Here is a 23,589-nt window from a genome sequence, read left to right on the forward strand (position 1 = left end):
CTTTTTCCAAACTCACGGCTGCTGCCATGTGCCTCTCCTCCATATTTTCCCTACAGCCGGTCTCCTATCTTGGATTGTTGGACCTCCCTCTCCTCTGTGAGCAGCACTTTGGAGGGGCAGACAGGTAGTGTGCAGTGTGCAGGAGGAGTGGATCCTCTCAGCTCTGTCTTATGCTCTGTGCTGTGAGTCATGCAGCCTCTCATTGGTCAGTTCAGACTAAAGGGGTGGAGTCGAAGGGGAATTCCCCCGCTGCTCTCTTCTAACAAATATTACTTTTCCTGTCCACTGTCACTCATTCAGCTCGAGGTTCTCCAAGAGACAATAACCTGTGATACGACCAAGAGTGTGAGTGTGTGCGCCATGGATGGTGAGTAGCAATACCTTCATTTACTGTGTATTAATAACAATGCTAACTGCCTTAATGAGAGGATTAGGCAGAATGTAGTCTAATTATCATGTGTGTAATGTTAAAGAACATGTAGTACTGACTCAAGTGTGAGTTTAGAACATCTTCAGCCCAAATGTACGATAGCTTGTTAATAGTATGTGGCACTATTTATTCAAAGTGTGTTCAGCAACACTGAAACTTCCTCCTTGTTGCAATGATTGACGGTGTTATTGGAGTAAGTGTGAGTATTTACAGGATGGCTTTAGCAGGACTGAATGAGCTTACAAAACACAACAAATATCATTTTGTCATGTTATCACAACTAGTCAGGGTGGGTTTCATATCTAATTTGCACACACACTTTCCTAATTTCTTCCTATATGTCACATTTTCCTCCTCAGTTCTTATGCCCTCCATGCTAGGGGACGATCCACACCTAAGTAAGTATATCTTAATGCCTCTTCTTGTGTCAAAATTAGCTGCCTGTCTCCACAAGTCAAAACTTTTAAACTGCCAAGCAGTGTGTGAATGCATTGCAGTGTCTTTCACTTCCTCATTTTGTTTTATTGGTAAGCATTGCCTTTTTCTCAGACCTGTGGTGTGTATGTGTGTGAGAGAGAGAACCAGAGGTTTTGGTTGTCCTCATGAGTATAGTTTGCGAGGTATGAGTTTATATATTGTGTTATAAATGTCTATACGTGTGAGAAACATCATCTCTCACTTCTGTGTTTGGAGCGTCCTTTGCTAAACTAGCTGCAAAATGAGGAAGGCAGGACCCGGCCCAGCTACTTGTTTGGCAACCGTACATTTCTTTATCAAGTCAGAAATGTAACAGGACTTGTTTCATACTGACCCTACGTAACAACTGCGTGTGAGCGCAGCACTTCAGTTGAAGTGCTTGCTGCTCGGCTGTCATGTCCACACGACCATTTTTGTGCAGTTAAATTGTTCGGAAACATTATAAACCAAAAACAGAGACACTTCCCGGATCAGTTTTAGTTCCTCTCTCACACAGGCATCATGTGTTGCAGGTTTTGTTTCTTGCACAATGGTCGAAGACGAACTGACAGTCTCATTTCATACTTTGTTTTGAGTGCAGCATGGCTGAGATTGGCCTTTTTAGTAAGCGCTGATTTGATGATTTGCAGTTTGAAAGACACTGATACATGTAATTGGGCTAAATTTGATGCTGCAGGGATTTTAGACATCTAGGTTTCATGCAGTGTCGGGGAGTGGTTAACTATGTGCAGTTCAATTAGTTTAAGTACAATTTTACAATTAACAGTAGTTAGGTGGCAGTAAAACTACATTAAAATCTCAGTAGCCTTTTAAGGTGTTGGGTCATGCAGTTTGTGTAGTTAATTACAAACCACATGACCTTTTTTGCCATTCAGTGGCACAATGCCACAGCTCATTGGAAACATTTGTCATTTAATGACAGGTGCCTACTATTTGACTAAAATCACCTCTGGTTTGCAACCAAGATATCTGTGATCCAATACTAAGAAAGTTAAGCATCTTTCTGTTTCCACCCCAACAATTGGCCCATATCCTCTCTTTAAAACACATCGAGGTGAGGACTGGCCTGCCCTAGTCTTTAAATCAAACATACCTACACTTTACTCAGTGTCAATTCAGTTGTATCTCCATGTAACTATATAAGTGCAACATTGCTTGAACATGTTAGATACTGCATATCCTGGTGCTCTGAGATTTGTTACAAATGGTAAAGCCCTCAGTCATTACTGTACGCTTTATTCCAGGGCAGGGCGGCCATCTTTGACCTTTTGTGGGCTCAGTCACTGGTATTTGTTCATTTATAAAGCCATACTGGGTAAACTCCCTTCGCACATTTCTACTTTGATTGAACAGAGATGTGACTGTAGCTCTTGTCCAAGATCCAGACTCACACTGTGATAACTTCCTGTGATTTAGTTTGGATGTAATTTTTTTTTTTTTGAGAGTAGTTAAAATGTAGTTTAACTGCTTTATTGTGAAGTAGCTAGTAGTTTAGTTTTACTGTAGTTTTTCTTAGCCTGGTTGCATGGAGCAGTGTTTAGCAACTTGTCTGAAAACCTCGAAAAGCTTCAACTTTTCAATCAAGTTTTATCTAACTTTAGCAATGATGTGTGGAGTAACTGTAAATCACTAAATCCATGCTTACCCATTATTAAACCAGACAGTGATCATTTTAAATCACTTTTACACAAGCATTTAGGCACATCTCCAAAATACAAAGAGAGACAAGAAACACTAAAACGCAGGCTTTAGGAAATTTAAAAAAAAAAAAAAAAAAAAAGTGCCATTTTCTGACATTTTGTAGAACCAAAATTTTGGCATCGTTTTGCCTTGTTTTGACCAGAACATCTAGACATCTTTTGACCTGCAAATTCAATACCTCCTGATCTTATTACATGTCAAAAATACGGTTAATAACCGTATTTACCTTAGCTCAACTATTTGATCCTGTAACTATTTTCCAGCAAAAATCAAGCAGAACTGAGCAAAATCTGTTAGCTGCCATCTTTAAAATATCTTAGGGGTGGTATTCATGGTTTGGTGGTCTGAATCCATCTTCATCTTTTCCTCTCCACACCCCTTTATTTACTGTTCCCATCATCTGTGCTCTCTAGTGGCTGAGCCGGCGATCCAGATCTTCGAGCAGCCCAAGCAGAGGGGAATGCGTTTCAGGTACAAGTGTGAGGGTCGCTCAGCTGGGAGCATCCCCGGCGAGAAGAGCTCTGACAACAACAGGACGTACCCCAGTCTGCAGGTCAGTCAACACAACTGAAGATTTACTTGTTTATTTGTGCCTCAAAGCACCCGTGGAGCACTTTCTTTACACCTCTGCACGTGTCTCTCTGTACATTGCATTGCCTTTAAATGTTAAAGCAGCCTCCTCTTTCCCCCATAGATCCTCAATTACTGCGGTAAAGGGAAAGTACGTGTATATTTGGTGACGAAGAACGAGCCGTACCGACCGCATCCACACGACCTGGTGGGGAAGGACTGCAAAGACGGATTCTACGAGGCCGAGTTTGGCCCAGACCGCAGAGTGATCGCGTGAGTTCTCCCACAGTCGCCTCCGTCCAGAAGCTCTCTGTAGTAGCGTTTAATGACTTCACTGTCACTGTTGTCACCAGAGTAATTATCGCCCCAGTCTCAGTCTTAATCAGCATGCCTTCATTGAAATAAACAAACACACTCTTGCTGTCGTAGACCACAACGTAATCAATTTGCTCTCTATTAACACTATTTCATGATTCACATGGCGGTTTCGGAAGGCAATGAGTGTAAATCAGTGACCTTGCGAATACAGACTCATACAGCAAAACACACACACACACACACAAAGCATATTTGTCAAACCATGTCTGTGATGAGGATGGCAATATGGGAATTCCCCAAGTGACATCACCCATATTTGCTGCGTGTCAGAAAAAAAACAGAGCTTGTGTGTATATGTGTGTGTTTGTGTACTCAAGAATGTGTGTGAGAGTGCAAATGAGTCAGTATCTTTTGGTGTGTATAATTTGTAAATCCTTCATAGACTTGTGTATTAAATTCAGATGGATTTTTGCTTTACTTCTATGTAGAGAAATAACTTTACTACAGATTTGGGTCAAACATGATCATAAAGGTAGTTTGTGGCAGTCTGTTTTAAAAGCAAAATCAGACACGTTAGAGTGATGGCGTGATTGCTTTGACCTTTCACATATGCAACAACATTCTTTATTCGAGATCATACTTCACTTAGGTGTGGCCCTGTGTGTTTTGTTTATTCTAATCAGCTTGTTGTAGCTCTGTAAGTCACTGTCACTTCCTCGTGGCCTGTTATTTATGTTCACACAGTTTCCAGAATCTGGGGATCCAGTGTGTGAGGAGGAGGGAAGTGAAAGATGCGATCGTACAGAGGATGACCAGAGGGATCAACCCCTTCAATGGTGAGTCCTCCTGCTCTGAATGTCAATTTCTGTTTTCATCTCCTACATCACACTGACTGACAGCGGTGGTGTCAACCCACTTGATCATATATTGGCTTTGTGTTTGTTGTTGGCACAAACACCTTCAGGGAAAACAATTTAAAACACAAAAAAAGATCAAATGAATGTGTCCTACCAACAAGTACTGCATGTATATCTTCCGTCTCTGTGCCACAGAGCTCCACTCCAAAAAACTATTAAAAACACATCAGTGAGTCACACGTTGCTCTAAGTGACATGTTCCCTCATTACTGTCAACATGGCCACTGTAGTTTATTTTGAGCTAATCACGCATGCACTCTGCTGCTGCCAGAAATACTCACTGGAGCAGGGCTGCCCCCAGGGGGTGGCCAGGGAGGGTCATGGCCCTCAATACAATCGCTGCCTCCTCTGGCAAAAATAACTGACCGCTAACTTGTGGTGGTGGTATCTAGCCTTGAAAACGCAAGGCATCCATTTGTACCATCAGTTTCATGCTAGCTTGTTTGGATGGGGTTTAAATAAGGCTCCAAAGTTAGGCTAAATTTTGGTGAGGGAACAACTGGCATGGCTGTTTTCAGTGGGGTCCCATTAACTCTAACCTCAACATATCTGAATGAAAATGTGTTCTATGGTTGATCACAAGTCTCTGCAAAACTTGAGAGGACTTGTTCCCAGTAAATGTTTTATTTCTTACAATCAATGAACTCCTTCAAATCAAACCTTTATATTTGTATTTTTAATCATAAGGACAATCAAACTGTTTGAAGAACAATGAATTGCTTAACAGGTATAGACCATAACATGTTAAAACAGAATTGTTATTGAACATAAATGTGCAGGCATTCATCGATGCACATCAGATAATTAGTAATACTAACCAAAAAAATACCCTCTCCATATTGACATAGTTCCAATGAGAATATATACGTAAACAGCACAACTGAATTCCTAATATTCAGTTACGGCTTTTGGTTTCGGTGCCACCCTAAGATTTTCCATCTGGCTGCCCCTATAGAATATTGCTGGGGGCACCACTGCACTGGAGCACCAAATGTGTGTTAATCTGCCACAGAAATTAGCCCCCAACAAATGCACTATTTATTAACTACACTATGTTTTATTTGCTCAAAGATGCAGTCCCTGCTGGACTTTTGAAACTATAACTATATATCTGTGATCCGATGTTAAAGATCTACATTTTCAGTGGGAACCAATGGGCTTGGGGTAAAAAGTCAGAGGATCAGAGGACAGAGAGTTACTGTATCTTGGTGAAATACTTTGAATTCTGCTGCTGTTGGTGCAGTCACTGTTATCATTTCTGTTTGTCACTGTGGCTGGTTACTGATGCTGCTGCTGGTGCTTTTCCTGCTGTTATTACTGTTACACAGGTTCAAAACAATTCAAAAGAATTGTTTTCAAATGCTGGTTGACCCAGTTCTCAGGCAGTGGAGATGATTTTCCTAACATCAAGTCAAAAATCCGCTCACTTGCTACCGCACCGTCTACAGTCATGCCATTTCCTCAACACGCTTTCATTCTGCGGTCCTCCGGCACAGACAGACAGCGCTTCTCGTGTACAAACAGGCGTTGAGCTACTTCCCCATTCTTAGTCACAGTTGCTCAATTCAGCACAGTACAGGATGCCACGTGAGAGCTGGGAATGCAGGATTCATTAAAAGGGGGAGGGTGGACCGAGGGGGTTCCCCAGCACTCAGAGAAGATGATAAAAGTAGGGTATGGTGCTTTACAGGTCTGTAAAAGCATAGAGGGTTTATGAGCAGGTTTGATTTAGACATACATGCTTTGAGGTTTTTGTGTTTAGTGTTTGCATGTTGGCAAGTGGCAATAAGTGTTGACCAAAACAGCTTAAATAAACCAGATATCTGCTTACTGCACATATCTGACGTATTTATAATTGCCTGCAATGCTTTTATTTACTACTTTCTGCATTTGCAACAGAGTTCATACCTGATACTTTCACTTCAAATTCTGCAAAGCCCAAGCTGTGCGTACTGAGTCACATAGACTGAAGTGACTTAACTAAAATATGAAACTGTGATACAGATGGCTTCTATGTGATATGAACCCTTAACCCTAGCTGACAATTTTAGTGACATGCTAAGTGTCTACTGAGCTTCACCATATATGACCACATCTTTGTTCTCTTACCTGCTTGCGAGTATTACAGTTGAGGAACTAATTTAGGTCTTAGAGGGTGAAGACATGAAACAGAAGTCTCTTTTGCAATGATGTCAGACCATACGGAGATATTCTAATTGCTGCCATTCAAGGTATTTTATGGTTTGGTTCCTGTGGTTTAGGAGGACACAGTGAATATTTGTAACCATGGACAATTTGCTGTTGGAATATTAACACCAAAATGAGCACGTTTAAAGGAATGCTTCACCCACAAAATGATCATTTGTATATGAATTACTCGCTCTGTGTTACGTTGAATTTGTGAAGATAACTTCCTCGCATGCCTCCATAGTGAACGAAGAATCCAAAAATGGAGAAAATTCTTGATGAATTAAAGCCATAGGGGTCCGTATCTAATATGAGCAAAACTAAATCAAGACATCTGTTTACAAACTCTTACAAAACTGTCTTACACAAGAAAGAGTGGCACGCCTGGGAAAACACATGTGTTTGAAGTCTGCTCAGTGGAGTGCACAAACAGAATGTAAACGCACTACTCATTCAAGTGTTTAAAATTGTAATGTCTCAGCGCAAATGCATGCATTTGGGAAGTACTGAGCAAATGACTGGATAAATGAGGCTTGGATTATACTGCTTGAGTTGTGTGACAGTTTGTAAACAGATGTTTTAATGTAGTTTAGCTGTTGTTCAACGTGGCCCCCATTTACTTCAATTCATCAAGAATTTTCTTAATTTCCGTATTCTTTGTTCACCATGGAGGCATGTGAGAAAAAGATTGCTTCAGGAATTAAGTGTAAAACTGTGTGAGTAACTGATACACAAATGATCATTTTGTGGCTGAAGTATCCCTTTAACAGCGCAGTTTCAGCTCATTATATCTGGTAAAATGCCAGGTATCAATAAAGGAGCTGTATGATCTTTGGTGTAACTGGTCAGATGGTACTACCTCACACATATGAAATCTTATTTCACCCTTTATTGCTACAGACTGTACAATGGGCAGCTGGATGTCTTTTTCTCATGGCTCAAACCTTCCGCTCTCTTGAGCTCACTTCTGCTGTGAAACTCAGCTGCTTCCTGTGTCAGGGGGAGATAAGCCCCCTTGCACTCCCCCCACCCCAACACACACTCCCCCCGATCACCGCACCTCTTGTCATGCATGTGAAACATTGTTCAGGCTACAATGGTGTGGTTGAATGGAGACCGTTACTATCTGTTAGCAGAAAGCTCACCCCACCTGTACTAGTGATGACAGAGAACTGAATACTGTGTGTGACGTAGTAATATGTTTCTGTATTACTCACCATTTCGTGTGATGTTGGTGGTACACCTGGTAATTGTTTACTCAGGTCACACAGGTGGCACTGTCTTGTTGTTGAATTCAGTGATTTAAAGTCACAGGTGTGGCAATACATTAGTTTGTTTCATATCACTCAGTAATAGACTGAAATAAGGGTCAGTAAGATCTAATGATGTCAAATCCAAAATAATTTCAATGCCTTAAACAAAGGAAGTTTTGTTGCTCTTCAGTCTTGAGATTTTCATAGGCACACAGCACAGAAATGATCTGTCAACATAATTTCACAACTGAAAAAGGTTTTTTATAATATTGTTACTTTAGATGTAACAAGAGATGAATTGTTTTATCTCAGTATGATCAGTATAGACAAATGAGATCATGAAGGAGAGTAATGTAGCGCAGTATTGGCAGAGGTTTGGTAATTTCCAAATTTCATAAACCTGAATGCTTTCTGTCGCAAAGAAGATATCACCACTTGTCCTTCCTCTGTTGTTTTTGCTTCACTGAAGAGGATTAACATGTTGGAAGTGTTTTTTCCACGGGCCTTTTACTTTTCTGTATTCGTCATTGTTTGTATTCAGACCTTATTTGTGCTGCTGTAACGAAGTAACATAGATTTCAGAGGAAAAGTGACCTGCGTGAGTAGAACATGGTAAACACAGCAGTTTTATAGAGCAGTGAAGGTATAAATGTATGATGTAATTGTGATATATGGTTGTGGAGTCCTTATCTTGGCCTCAGGAAGACACACAAACTGAGTGAAGTATGTCATGAAGCTTGATGAAATTGTGAGTCATGCAGTGGAGACACTTTTTGTGGTGAGGCTTGGCACCTGCCTCCCCTTCTTTCTCACTCTCACATTCTGCTCCCATATTCACACTAACCACTTTACCCCGCACCCCACCTCCCACCAACTACCGACCGCCCCCCACCCCCCACCCCCCCACCCCCACCCCCCCCACCATCACTGTCCCCAGTCACCGCCGCAGCCAATGACCGCGTCCCCCTGCAGCTGCAGCTTTGTGCATCCAGGGTGCCCAGTGACTGTGGGCCCAGTTGGGTGTTTTTTCCACCACACATATTCACTCACTGCTACTTTTACCTCCAACCCACTTTACTGCACCTGTCCAGCATCTGCCTCCTTCAGACACTCACACACACAGACCAACATTGTGTGTTCCATCAATATTTGATACAACAGTTCCGCTTTCATACACGAGCATGTGTTGATTTCTCCCTCCCTCAGTTTCTCCACTGTGTCTTTTCTGCCACCTACAACAGACAAATCTGATGACCAAACAGAAAGCTGAAGTAGAGCAGAGCTGCACGACTTTACTCTCACAGAGAGACCATGCAGCCCCCAGAAGTAGATTTTTACAATCTCACTGTTGTTGTTGGTGTTGTTGGTCAAGATGATAAAACTCTTTTGCTCAATGAGCATACATACCTACCACATGGCATTTAGTATATTCCTTAGTGTGAGGCAGTGCTGACTAAACTGATTCAAAATTAGGCCTGCTCTGTATTATTTTTTAAAGATGTTTCCTAAGAATCTGAGCACCACTTTGTAAAGGCCTTAAAAAGCATAACATGTAAGTGTCTGATACATGTGGACACCCTGCATTAATAACATGACAGTGGATGATTTGATACTTGTAAGAATATTAATTTATTGTAATGAAATTACACTTACCAGTAAAACACACATAAAATTGAACTCTCTATATTCAGGATGGTTGAATTAAGATTTAAGTATACATACAGTACAACAGCTCTGTCCAAAAGTAACAATTTCTGTCTTGCTGTACACTCCAGTCTTTATGCTAAGCTAAGCTAACCACCTCCTGCCTGTAGCTTTGAATTTAACAAACATTTATGAGAGTGGCATTGATCTTGTCATCTAACTCAGACAGAATATTTCAGGCTGTATCTAAACAAAAGTGCAGTTGATATAAAGCAGGTCCAACCGTCTGAATGCTGTATACCATTTCACATCCAACATTTTTATAAAAGTCAGAGTCAGGCTGACATGTTTTGGCTCAATCTGATATCAAATATCAGATTTTTTTTAACAAAGCTTGAAGCTTCATGTCGACACCAGACTGAAGTCATTCTGGTGCCGACATGTTTATTGTATCATTTCTCACTAAAAATGCTCAAGGAGGGAAAAAGCTATAACACATGGAGATGGAGTTGTTTTTACCTTTTTCTGCGCTTGTTATTTGCACAGCTGTGGACTCGAGTCAGACTCAAGTCACAAAATTGCTGACTTCTGACAAAGCAAAATCCAAACAGACTTGTAACTGCACTGATGACCTGTGACTTCACTTGGATTTGAGCCCTGAGAAGAATAATTGCTGGTGCCAAGCATGCAGAGACAGAGCTGGGGAAATACTTAGCTGTTTGCACTGAACATGTCCAGTGACACATTCAGTAAGGATGAGGAGTTTCCCTACATCTCTTGTGTAACTGCACTGCAGTTTTTTGTTGTGTTTCCTCCAGGAATATCCACATATTATTACAGTGCAGTTTGTTTGGAACAGTAAAATCTAAATCTGGAGTTACGCTGTTGGTGTTTACATTTTGAAATAGCATTGAAACGGATGAGAAACACATTATTAAGGAGACAAAAACACAAGTTCAAGACTTAAGACCTGACTTTTGTCCCACCACTTTCACACACGTCAGGACCTCATGGTCACTCATGCAGGGAGTCTCATCTCTTGCTTCTGTGTTGTGCAGACACTCACACAAACAGCCACACACACACTTTTTTCCACCCTGTGGTGACGTCCCCCAGGCGTCACCGTGTCGACACATTGTAGGCGGGGATGGCCTCAGCATGAGCGCGAAAGATAGAAATTGAGAGATGGAGGAAGAGAAAGTAGGCAGATGTGAAAGCCTGGTGTGTGTGTTGGTGTGTGGGTGTCTCTCAGTATAAGCTCTCCCTGCAAGGTGTGTGTGTTTGCGTGATGCCTCTGAGGGCGGTATGTGTGACGCTTGCATGTATGTGCATGTGTGCTTGTGTGTGTGTGTGTGTGTGTGTGTGTGTGCAGATGAGAGTGTAGGCTGTGGACGCTTGAAAATGCTTATCTGTGACGTGTTTATGTTGATCCAAATTTGAGGTTTTGGGGACAGCCTACGGATGTAACGAGGGAGAATAATTTGTCTGTGCTTTGACGCCATTAATTGTTGAACACATTAATTTTCTGGACATTTAGCTTATTATATTATTTTGTGTTTAAATTAATTATGATGCAATTGTACTCATATTACAAAAAGAGATATGATCCCACTTAATGTTAGTGGTTTGTGACCATACAGTTATGATATGTATATCCATCTTTAAAACCTTTCACCTAGATCTGTGGACAATGGAGGAAAATTAGAAATTTGTTTTGGGAGAAACTAGTTCCTGAAGTTGGTGATTTTTTTTATATCATTTTCCAGTGCTTTTAGCACCACAAACGAAATTCCATCAACTGCCACTTAATTGATGTGGCTGTGAAAATCTCATAGGCAACAGGTGGAATGTAACTAAGTACATTTAATCAGTTACCGTGCCTAAGTACAAATCGTAATCTACACCACTACAATTCAAAAGGAAATACAGTATTTAACTTTTTTTCTACAACATTTATTTGATAGCTGTAGTTACTTAACAAATTAAGAGTTCTTCTTATAACACATATTAGTTAATGAAATATGATGCGTTGTCATAGATTAAAGAACCCAAGTGTGTATAAGATAAATAAAGTTTCTTTGGAGCATTAATATAGCAGCAAGCCACTATTTACTATGCAAAGATATAGTTGAGTAATGGCATTCTTAGCACAGAAGGAAGTCATGCTACTTCAGTGTGTGCGAGTTGTTATCTGAGCTTCTTTGTGGTATGTTGTGGTAAGCTGGTCTGGCTGCACATGCATGTAAGTGCATCTGTGTATCCATGTGGCGGTTAGCATTGACATCTTGAGGGCATTGTTGTGAAAGCGTAGCGTCCACTCTCCTGTGCCCCCTGGTTAACCCCATTAGCTCTGTCTACACTGTTGGCATTCTTTAGTGCTTTCTATTGAGTTAGCACCGTTAGCTGCTAGCAACCAGCTCAGCCACCTCCATGTTGAAAACTATGTGCAGACAACTCATACAATCTGAATTTTGTGTAGAGCACTTTTAAAATTAGCTCCATCTCAACAAGTTAAGCTGTAAAATGCTACTTACATATTAATACATTGATAATAATTAAATAATATAGTCTTTAATAGTATGAAAAGTCAACATATTTGCTTTCTATTTACTTAATTATACTTATTTTTTACATTTGTACATTTTATTGATAACACATGCATAGCCTACTTTTTTATCAGTGTGAGCTTGGTGATTTAAGTGATCCTTTGTTTGTCTCTTATCAGTAAAAATAACTAGCGAGCATCTTTTACTCTCACCTGGTCGTGATACTGACACGTGTTTATGTATATGTGTGTGTGTGTGTGTGTGTGTGTGTATAATATCAGTGCCACGTGAGCAGCTGCTGCAGACAGAGGAGTACGACTTGAACGTGGTTCGCCTGTGCATCCAGGTTTTCCTGCAGGACGAGAATGGCCACTTCACCAGACCACTCAACCCCATCGTCACCAACCCCATCTACGACAACAGTGAGTGGCTGAGCTCTGTCTGCATCAAAGTGTGTTCATATTGACGTCATGTTAGGCAATTACATGTGACGAGAACATAATAGCATTGCCATATAATTGTACGGGAATACAGGCTGCCTGAGGTTAGGTGTGTCCACCTTAGGGCTCAATTGATAGTGGATTTCAAGAGCTGACTATGATGTAACTTCCTAAATGTATTGAACTAACTACTAATTGAAATAAAGTAATATAGTTATACAAGACTTGAGGAGTTACACAAGTAGCTGTTGTTGTACATATAGTGTACCTGTAGCACGCAAGTGTTTGTTGCAAGACCTGTGTACATGTGTCCAGTAGATATTCTCTCAACACTGTTTTGTCTGTTGCGCTTAGCAAACTAGTTCAGTGTTCCTCACACACATCGAGAAAGGGGAAGTTCTATATACACGCTAACCCTCAAACAACACTGTTACCATAGAGCACTTCCTCTTCTGATCGCAGGCATGTGACATGTGACTCAACCTGCTCAGGCCTCAACTGTAAACTGAATGTGGTCTTTTTCTAAACTGAGGCAAACACAGAACAAGTTACACTGAGCCATTAAAGCTGTTTTTTGCAACAGATTCAACTAGATCAAGTAAAGGCAGATTCTGGCATTATCACGCTTGGACATATAAATCTCACGTGTAGAATGAAGTCTGACTTGTTAGATTTGTTGTATCTGTTGGGATGCATGTTTACACCTTGTGTCTGTATCATCAGGGGCCCCAAACACAGCAGAGCTGAGGATCTGCCGGGTCAACAAGAACAGTGGCAGTGTCAAGGGAGGCGATGAGATCTTCCTACTGTGCGATAAAGTACAGAAAGGTACATACTATAGATGTTCTGTAGGCCTTTGCAATCAGTTATTCAGCATTTTACTGTTGTACATTTTACAGTACTGTATGGTTTTCACATAGCTTGCATCTATTTTCTCTCCATTCATCTTCATTCAATCCATTTATCTATGAATCCATTTTGCTTCTCACAGCCACAGTGTCCATCTCTTTGCATGTTCATTCAGTTTTCCATTCCTGTCTTCCCATCATCTCCCTATCCCCCAGATGACATCGAGGTGCGATTCTTCTCCTCTGATGGCTGGGAAGCCAAAGGTTCCTTCTCCCAGGCCGATGTTCATCGCCAAGTTGCCATCGTCTTCAAGACTCCGCCCTACTATAACACCTCCATAACAGAGTCGGTCACTGTGCACATGCAGTTGCGCCGACCTTCCGATCAGGAAGTCAGCGAACCAATGGATTTCAGATACCTGCCCGATGACAAAGGTGAGCAGGGATCACCTTCTTTCTGTTAAGCCACATTGCCAACAAACACTTTAATTATAGTACACTTAGAACATGTTTGCAACCCCTACAGACATTTACCTAAACCCTAGACCTGTTTAGCGTTTCCACCACAGACAGTACTTTTAAATGTACGCGGGGTTGTTACCAGATGGTAATAGCCATGTCACTGCTCCATCCAGCTCTTGCTGTACTTCCTGTTCGCGACCAATGCAGAGGAACATGCGCATCTTGCTGATTGTTCACAGAATGGGGTTATACACCGACATTTTCAGAACAAAAAAAAGAACAGTGCTTACACTCTGTTTTGCAGTTGATGGGGTATTCAAAAATAATAGGTTTGTGCACTGAGTCCTTGTCAAGCAAGAGTGATGGGTCTCTAACTCAATCAACAGACTGCAGTGTTTCAGGCTCTACCTTTCAGTATCAGATTAGTGTGCAAGGTACCTCAACAGAGGGGTGACAAAAAACAGGATGGAATGAAATGGTTCTATAGGTAGCATCCACAACTTTTGACGATGGAAACACAAAACTAACCCTTCTAATGTTTAACAAACTGAACTGATCCGGACTGCTTGGTGGGAACAAGGCTTTATTGGTAAACTCAAACTTGTCATTCCTCTGTGTCCGATGGTAGTGTCCAGGAACTGATTCAGTTCTCAGTTGGATTCAAGTGGTAGATGTTAACTTTTTGTGTTTGGTTTAGATCCATATGGCTACAATGAGAAAAAGCGCAGAAGAGAGCACTTGATGAAGATATCAGGATTGTCAGGTAAGAGATATAGTATTGTATATACAGTACAATCCATCTGATTAGACCACATGTGCATAAATGAGCATGTCCTATGAATGGCAGTATACATGAATGCATTGTAACAAAGGTCTCTGGCCTTTCTTTAGGTGGTCCTTTTGTTGGTCTGATGAACAGGCCAAAGGCAGTGCCACAAAGTACCTTGAGTCACATGCGGAAAGGTAACTGGTTTAACTTGTTTCCCCTAAAATAGCAAATAATCAGATGTCAAGCCAAATACTACACTTCCATTCACATTAAGACGATACTTCCTGCTATCACACTAAAAGTCACTATTTGTTTTCTAGACCTCAGCAACATGTACCTGAGGCAACAGCCCACACCTTCAATGCAGCAACAACCTGCTGTATTCAGTCAGCCCTATCAACCTGGCTCTCACAATGTAATGATGACATCACCAGCTACGAATGTATCAGTCAGCCAATCATGGACAAATCCCAACCCAGCACTCTCAATGGATACAGTCACCATAAACCAGTCTGGTGCTATGAACAATCTGCCACGCCCTAATAGAAGCAACCAACAGCAGCCAAACCGTGGACCTGGTTACTCCAACAAAGTGGAGCACAACACCCTCCCTCAGCTCTCCATGAGAGACTTACAGTGCTTGGATACAGCCCCCCAGGCCCCTGCAATGAGCCAGATGGATTCCCAGTCACCCTTCCACATGCAGCACCCAAGGGAGGAGCTTGCGTCTGAGACCCGGGCCCAGAACCATCTAGGCAACCAGAACCAGGGTCTGCAGACTGTGTGGCCCAATTTCAGTACCACCAGTACAGCTCAGAACACCTTTACTGGAGGTGGAGGGGGGTCACAGGGGCTGGGCTCTTTCTCCTTCCTAGGGGGAATGGAAGGGGAAGATTTTCTGAAGGACCTGGTGGGAGGAGGGTCTCAGACTGGCTTCCAGCTGAAGCAGGAGCCCCAGATCACAGTGGCACAAGAAAGCCATGCTTCTTTCATGCAGTCCCCACGGGAAAGCCAAGAAAATACTTACACCAACTTGCTTCCTCGTCCTGTGAGCAATTGCATCAACATGGATCCAATGAGGCAAGACGTTAGTGGCAACACCCAGCCTCTTAAAAATCTGCATTACTCTTACCAAAGCAACGGCATGGCCTCTGATGGCCACTTTTCAAATTTGGCTGACTGGGTCAAATCAACTCGGCAAACCGACTAAAAAGAGTGTTTTTGGTATCAATAAATAAACAGAAGCAGCTCCAAGGATACATTGGTCTTGGTTAGCCATGCAAAGCCAGAAATTTTCCTTTACCCATTCTGGCGTAGGAAGGCTCAGTAGACATTTGCTTGGGTTATTACATCAGTGTGCAAACGAGCAAAGTTATTGTCAGCCATTTGGATCTATAACCAGACAAAGGCATTGTTTCTAGTTAGTACAGCTGTTTACAGATTAGTTCCTACTTTCGCAAAGACATCACAAAGAATGCTTCCTACACCTGAGTGGCCAACTATAGCGCCTGATAAATTGTTACTGGTCTTTGCTTCCCATTATTACTCTGGAAGATACCATTCTCCTAAAAATTGTTAATCAAATTTGACTTCTTGGTAAATTTGAGACAAGAAATAGATCACTTTTCCACATTTCTATCAAGGGCGCCTTGTCCAAAGCCCTAGTTTGCAACTGGTGTACAGTGAGATTCTGTTGAGGTTCCTTCCCCAGCGTTTAATCTCTGAACTATTGGGATGTTTCACTAGGGGCCAAGTTGCATTGTCGTTCAAATTACTTGGCCTTATTCGCTGATTGACTTGGCTTCCAGCTGCTGGTCCTATGGACCTCAGTCAACTGAAGCTGAGCTCACATGAGTTCAGCTGGCTTCTGCAAGGCTAAGACCTGTATGTGGATGAACCATGCCTTAGGTTGTAAAGATGACTAACGACATACTGCTGGTTTCCAAGCCAAAATTAGATTTCAGCAGAAGTGAATGTACTGCTTTCTTTCTTTGTCTTTCTCAGGTGAAGTTGGATTCACTGTGAACATACTGTATAGTTCAATGTTTTGTTAGAGTGTTTGATCTTGGAAAAGAAACAGGGGTAAATGGATGTTAGGATTAGAAATACAACGGAAAAGAATTATCTTATTACAATGGGTTTACTTTTTAATGCTTTGTAAAGAATTCTTACATATTGTACTGTTTCACTGATTTTTTTAAGCAAAGTATTTGCTGTTAAATGCGCTCTGTACATACATGTTAGCCATAGTTGAGAGTGAAAGCAATAACTGTGCTTAAACCCTCAAGAACTGGCAAGGTACTAAAATTTCCATTGAGGAAGTGGTAGGAAGCACATTGAGTGTTGTCTTTCCTTTGTAATGACTATGTCATAACAGTGATCACATGTGTTAGCCAGAGTTCTCAGAGCATTTTTATAGATGTTTTTATAGATGTCAATTGTTGTTTCATTCATTCAGCTGAGGCTTTTACTGATAGCGTCAAAGAGCGCCTTGCTTGAGGACATTGTGACTGGACACATGGCTGATAATGAACAAACACTGGCTCTTGTGTCAGTTTCAAATTTGTGAGCTAGCAGCAGCCTGCAGGGCCTCCTTTAGCCTAGCTCATACTAGCATGTCATGTTTTACTTGTATGCATTCCAGAAGCTTTTTGGTTTGAAATGAAAGTAATTATTTTGATGACTACTTTGTAAGATTTACTATTTTTGGATTTTTCTACACAATCAGTTCTTAATAAACAAGTCTCTTATTCCACATCTTTTGTTATCATCTTTATATTATATCTCTTACACTGTATACATTATCTTCATATACAAGTATACACAATAGATAGGGCTGGAACACATGGTGCATCTTTAACTGCCTGGAAAATGCAAGGTCAGGTGTTGGGTGCTCATCTTGTGCCTACTAACTTTCAAGGGTTTGGGCGTGACATTACTATGCGACCATAACCAGCCCATAGCCTACTTAACAGAAATCCCAAGTTCGGAGCTGCTATTCCACTAGAAGCTTCAGAATAAAGGATGGATATCTGTCAGCTGTGATTGGTTGTCCCAAATTACATGATATGCAGTGCGAGTTGCTATATCTCAAAAGTCGAACTAAAAAATAGATGCTTGGGAATGCTTGTGTTCCATGATGGCTTTGTTCTCACACTTTTGAGCATGTCTTCTTTGTGTCTATATTAACAACTATGAACAACAATTTACAATGTGAACAGCCCCTTGTGCAAGTGATAAAGAACAGGGGGGAAATAGCTGGCCTGGTTTTGTCCTAGAAGTTACTGCTTCCAGCCAAGAGTCCAGCATATAACCCCTGCAAATCCAAAATTTGCCACACCGGGTTTTGTACAGATTAAATAAAATATGTGTTATGTGTTAATCTGGGCACTTTGAAGGTGCTGGACAGCAGGTTACCCTTGGAAAGCAACACACTAGCTGTTTCTAGTCTTAAAACTAAGATGAGTTAACCAGCTGCTAATTCACACAATATTTTTGAGCTACTGTATTTGTATTATACTTATTTAGATGACAAAATAATCGGATTTTGTAACAGAAAGACACCACAAGTTTGACTGTGTGATTTCTAAATATACATCCTAACACATCAGTAATCAAACAATGCTCTGATAATTATGGCAATATCCATTTTGTCCTTATTGCTAACTTCAATCAAGTTCATATGAAGCAGTAATGATTTAAAAAGAGTGGTTTAACTGACATCTGCCAGCCAGTCAGAAACAAGAATTTTCCATGGTCATGGTATAGATAACTAGACTTTTTAAAGTATGCTGCTGAACTTTGTTAAAGCCTCCAATAGTGCACCAAAATCCCCAAATTTCCTATGGTATGTTTTGAAGTGTAGCTGTGTCAAGTGACCTGAATGACATTATCAGTCAATAGACCAAGAAGTTATTATGCATGTCCTCCTGACTCTGACTAAAGCACATCTCAACAACAAAGTGATGAGTAGATTGAACCACATGACTTTGCACTTTCAGTTTGAGCTACACTGAGCCTGTCCTGACCTTACTTTTCAGCATGACTTAAATTATGGCCAAACCATTTTCTTCCTTTTCTTCTCAGTTGGACAAAACAATGTGAAAAATCCAACCTAAAGTTGACCAAGGCTGAAATGAAAGCCTGAGCAATGAAACCTGGCTTTTATGGCCCAATCGAAACCTTTTGCTTTCATGTTTTTTAGGACTTTAAAACACTGCTGCCTTCAGAATTACATTTCAGATTCTGTACCCACCCACCTGATACACAGCACAATACAAAATAAATTTAACATCAGGAGGCTATAGTTTGACATTTTTGGAAATATGTTTGTTTGCTTTCTTTTAAACAGGATTAATACCAGTTTTATATCCCTAAAGTACATATACTGTTAAGTCTAAAGCCAGCAGTCAGGTTAGCCTAGCTTAGACTGAAAACAGGAAAAAGATAAACTGCTCCCAGCCAAGAAATAGTGTGGCATATCCATGTCAAACTGCAACGTGTCGTTTATAGTAACAAGAAACAAGTTCAACATTTGAGAAATTCACATTCAACATTTTTTTTTGGACAGATTAAACAAGTAAGTTATATGTTAAATAGTAAGCTCAAGTAAGGTAGGCGGATTTTGTGACCTCCTGACAGAGCCATGCTATCTGTTTCCCCCTGCTTCCAGTTTTTATGCTAAGCTAAGCTAACCATCTTATGGCTATATAGTTATTGTACAGACAAGTCAGTGGTATCAATCTTCTAATTTAACTCTCAAAAAAAAAAAAAAAAAAAAAAGTGACATTCCCCAAAACGTTAAACTATTTGTTTGGCATAATCAGATTTGCTCAGTAAATCCTAAACACTCATTATACTCCCACTCTTTGTCAAAGGCAGTCACAGGAACGTAGTTCAGTGTGTTTGTGACAGCTTGAACATACAGCAAACTGCATACTTGGATAATGCTTGCGTTTGAAAAACACACCATATGAAACAGAAACTTGTATTCAATACTCTAAATGATCAGGTTTCTGACCAGAATATGGTCAAATTTAGAAGTCACCAGTTGCACAATAAAGGAAATGCAGTGACTATAATTACAGTAACAACTGTTGAGCAATGTCAGTTGACAAAGTGAATACAGTGTTTGGCCCAAACACTTTTAAACATAATTTGTGCTGTTCTCTTTTCACCCCTCTGAATTCAAAAATCTGCACAAAACAAGAACATATGAATCATATATTTTGTTAAACCAAATTCAAGTGAAAATACTTGTTTTCTTTGTAGATATAATGTGTTTGTATTTAATAAGAGCAGACACTTAGGTACAGCACAGTTATTTGCAAACTTCTAAAGAACTGTTTCTTATACTCTCCCATATGTAGTTCTCAAGATGAGTATTTCTCCATATGATCTTTTGCAGATATTGGTCGAACAGCTCTCGACACATTACCCTTTCAAATCCCTCTTATTAAATGTAGCAGTATAATGAAAAGTGTGTGATTTGAGAGCTATTAACCCAATTATTTGTATCAAATTTCCTCATGTTTGCAACCAAATACAGATGATAATCTATCACATGCCTTTTTTATCTAGGCTGGGAAAGTCATTACATCATCTCCTGTTGTTCTGACACATGTGAAACCAATCATTACGTTGGTTTTAATAATGTGGTGGCATGAATGAGAGAAATATCTGTTGAATATATTTCAAAGATCTTCAGCTGCTGGAGTGTCTTGCTCAGTTGCACCTCAACAGGGCAGACGCATGCTGACATGGGCAAACACTCACATCCACAGACTGAAGGACAGACTTTTTTAAACTACATATTTTGTTTGCTATAAGTAGACCTACTTCTGGTAAGAGACTATTAGATGACCATTTGCCAGGAGGACAGCAGCTCCGTAGACGGTCCTTTAGCACTGAGTCTAACCTGTGTAACAGCAGCAACAGAAAGTTGGCTTATCTAGCATTCACACCTGTACTTGGAGCTGTCCACTTGTGATCTCATCACCCAAGACGCATGTTAATATCACATGTAAACAGGACTATTGGGATATTTCTGTCTGTACCAAAGTTGAGAACCAACAGAGCAACATTGCCACACTAGCAACATTTAGGCTCCATTTTTCTATTTTCACCCCATGGCCCTTCATGTCAAAAGGTTAGAAAATCAATGATCACATTGCACTAGTCTTTGACTCATATATGTAATACTGACTTTGTGAATTGTTGTGCAGTTTCATATTTACATCAGTGTTCACATTTTCATCACGATGGATGAATGTTGATTCTAATCTTAATTCTTGTAAAATTCTGCATTTGATATCAACAAGGTACTTTACAAGCAGTAGGTCCTGCTGCGTCATTACCAAGGAATCCAGGATGTGTTGCATTGGAGATGTTTGTTTTCTCTTGTATTCTCGTATTGGGAGACTGAGGTAAAATGCTGTATGTAGCTTCCTTCCTGTCTCATTGTAAGGAACCACAGTGAACCTTGATTTAACCTCAGTGCACAGGATACTGTCAACAATCTGCTCACAGGCTTTCTGTTTTGATTCACTGGTCCCAACTCATTCGCAGAAAGCAAGTTTATTGCTGAACTCACTTGAAAGTACTCTGTATTACAGTATTTGTCATTTTGATTCAGGCAGTCTGAACTGAAAGTTCACTGACCTTAGCCCCAGTTGGTGGTTATAATAAATTACTAAAGTACTGCAAAAACTCATTACCTGGAGAAGTTTAGAGTATTTTTCAGTTATATTAATTATAACTCCATAGCTAAAAATGGCAGGTTTGACATATCTAATAAAGTCAATGACTTTTAAGTATAGCAATCACTTACCACATATGGAGCAACCTAGTGGTCATTTAAAGTTGTGTCTTTGGACAACTGGCAAACACAAGACCTAGTCACTCTGCCTGGTTCTCTTTTGGTCTGCTAGATGCTAGCTGCTAGCTGCTAAAAGCTCCACAGTGTTCACAGGTTTGTCACCCACTTTGTCTGTCAGACATCAATTAAAGTGGGCAGGTAGAGCACAGTGGGTTTATAGCCTGCTTCCAACGTTACTTACTATGAAAGTTGCTCAGTGGAGCATGAATTCCACTTAAAAGGGAATAAAAATAATGGGATTGTTTGGCTATTCTAGATTTTTGAAAGGTGAAAATGTATCCGCTGATTTTCAGATGTTTCTTTCACAATGTAAGTCTATGGGGAAAAGTCCTTCTGGGCCCCATGGCATCATGAATTACACCCGGAAGTTGTAATTCCACGTTTGCCCACTATATAAAATTGGCTTCAAAGCCCAGCACACTTCCTGTGGGCTTAGTTTATAGAGCTTGCTCACTGTGGTTGGAAACAGGCTTGATGAGAGTGGTGAGACAAAATCAAAACAGTGAAGTAGAAGGTTGTAAAACCCAATGAACTGAAAATTGGTTGTGAGAATTCTCTATGGGTTTATTGTTCATTTTAAAACACTGAGTAGTGCAACTTTAATTGTTTCCCCTTGTTTTTGGAGAAACAGGTTTTGTTCTTGTCAAAGTAATGTAACTGACTCGTAACATGGTGAAAACAATGGGTGAATTGGAGGACATACCAGTAACATCAGTTGGTCAATAAAATGATTTGCTTTGTTAATCTGTAGCTGACATGATGGTAATGCATATAATGTTTGTTCCTGTAACGTGAGTTACTACATTGGCCTTTTGACAGAACATTGATATTTTGACATCTGAGGTAGACTGGCGTAATGTCTTGACGTTTGACAGAGTTCACTTGAGATGTCACTGAAAGGGTTGTTGAGTCCAGAGGAAAACTACATGTAGCGCACGTAGTCTTTCCTCTCTGTAAGAGCAGCAGTCTAAAGTATACTTACTTATGTATGGTCACTACACTTTTATTCAACGACAATTCCTCTTCTTCATATAACACCTGAAGACCATCAATGACGATATAAAGCTTGTTTGGTGACAATGAAGACAACACAGACAAGTTCAAAATCAAGTGAGGGCAAATTAACATGTTAACATTTTAATTTTTCACATAAAGGGGGGCAACAAGTCTTCATGCTTCTGATGTGTTGATTTAGAAAATGAAAACAGACACATTGGCCTCTCGTGACCTTGGCAGCCACTTTGCATTAAAGGGCTTTTCAGACTACACTTACTGGCTCAGGGCTTCCCTTTTCAGATTTGTAACATGCATTTAGCATGCCCCACGTTTAGCCCAGAACTAACGAATCACAATGATCTGGCTTATCTCTAAAACATCATCCAGGAGATGTTCACCCTGAGCTCCAATATTTGGGTGGTAATCCTTTTACCCAGCATTTTCTCATCCAGAGTTATTAAGTGCACAGCTAGCACAGGGTTTGTAATGAAACAAAATATTGCAACATCAGATCCAGTTTACTGGTAAATAATAAGAACCAAATGTTCTCAAATAGACAAAAATGAAGTAATTCTTCCACAGTCAGGATATTTCACTTCTGCAAGGAGCTGCATTAGAATTAGGTACAATACAGTGCAAACACTGCTTGAGTGTGTAGATGCACGTGCATGTATTGAGCCATGTTTGTCTTTATGTGCACACATAGAGAGAGAGTTTGTACTAGACGCTCAGTGCAGTGTGTCTCTCTCAGTATTTCCTAACCATGTCCTGGAAAAGGCAACCTAGACCTGTTTAGCCACCTATTTCCAGTAATGCCCCTCCTCTGCTGCTCTGTCTCCTCCCCCTCTCTCCCCTTCCTGTGAAGCTCACAAACCCTCTCTCACTGCAAATGGTTGCTGACAACACTGGTATCCGGTCACACTTCACCTGAAGGAACGCGCCTTTATCTCACGTTACCATAGGGCAGACTTGTCATTGATGTATTCACCCGGTGCACTCACAGAGGTGTGTGCATCCTGTGCTGATAACATAAAGTTAGATTTTAATGGTATTTTCCACTTCCTGTTTGTATTTATTTACATCATCTTGTTGTTGTTTTTTTGGATAATAACATTACTCGTGTTTTAGCTGATGTCATTACATATTTATATAAA

General features: G+C 40.5%; 1 protein-coding gene across 1 annotated transcript; it reads left to right on the forward strand.

The window, feature by feature from the left end:
• The first annotated feature begins 147 nt into the window (after window positions 1-147).
• rel (v-rel avian reticuloendotheliosis viral oncogene homolog) lies at window positions 148-17,317 on the forward strand. Its single transcript, XM_049601323.1, has 12 exons — window positions 148-182; window positions 301-367; window positions 790-828; window positions 3,022-3,161; window positions 3,303-3,451; window positions 4,241-4,332; window positions 12,325-12,465; window positions 13,207-13,311; window positions 13,548-13,766; window positions 14,491-14,556; window positions 14,685-14,756; window positions 14,883-17,317. The coding sequence occupies exons 1-12, from the start codon at window positions 171-173 to the stop codon at window positions 15,770-15,772; spliced, it is 1,992 nt and encodes a 663-aa protein (XP_049457280.1). The 5' UTR covers window positions 148-170; the 3' UTR covers window positions 15,773-17,317.
• Window positions 17,318-23,589: the final 6,272 nt, after the last annotated feature.

The sequence above is a fragment of the Epinephelus fuscoguttatus genome, linkage group LG16 (assembly GCF_011397635.1).
Source record: "Epinephelus fuscoguttatus linkage group LG16, E.fuscoguttatus.final_Chr_v1".
In the NCBI taxonomy this organism is placed as follows: Eukaryota; Metazoa; Chordata; class Actinopteri; order Perciformes; family Serranidae; genus Epinephelus; species Epinephelus fuscoguttatus.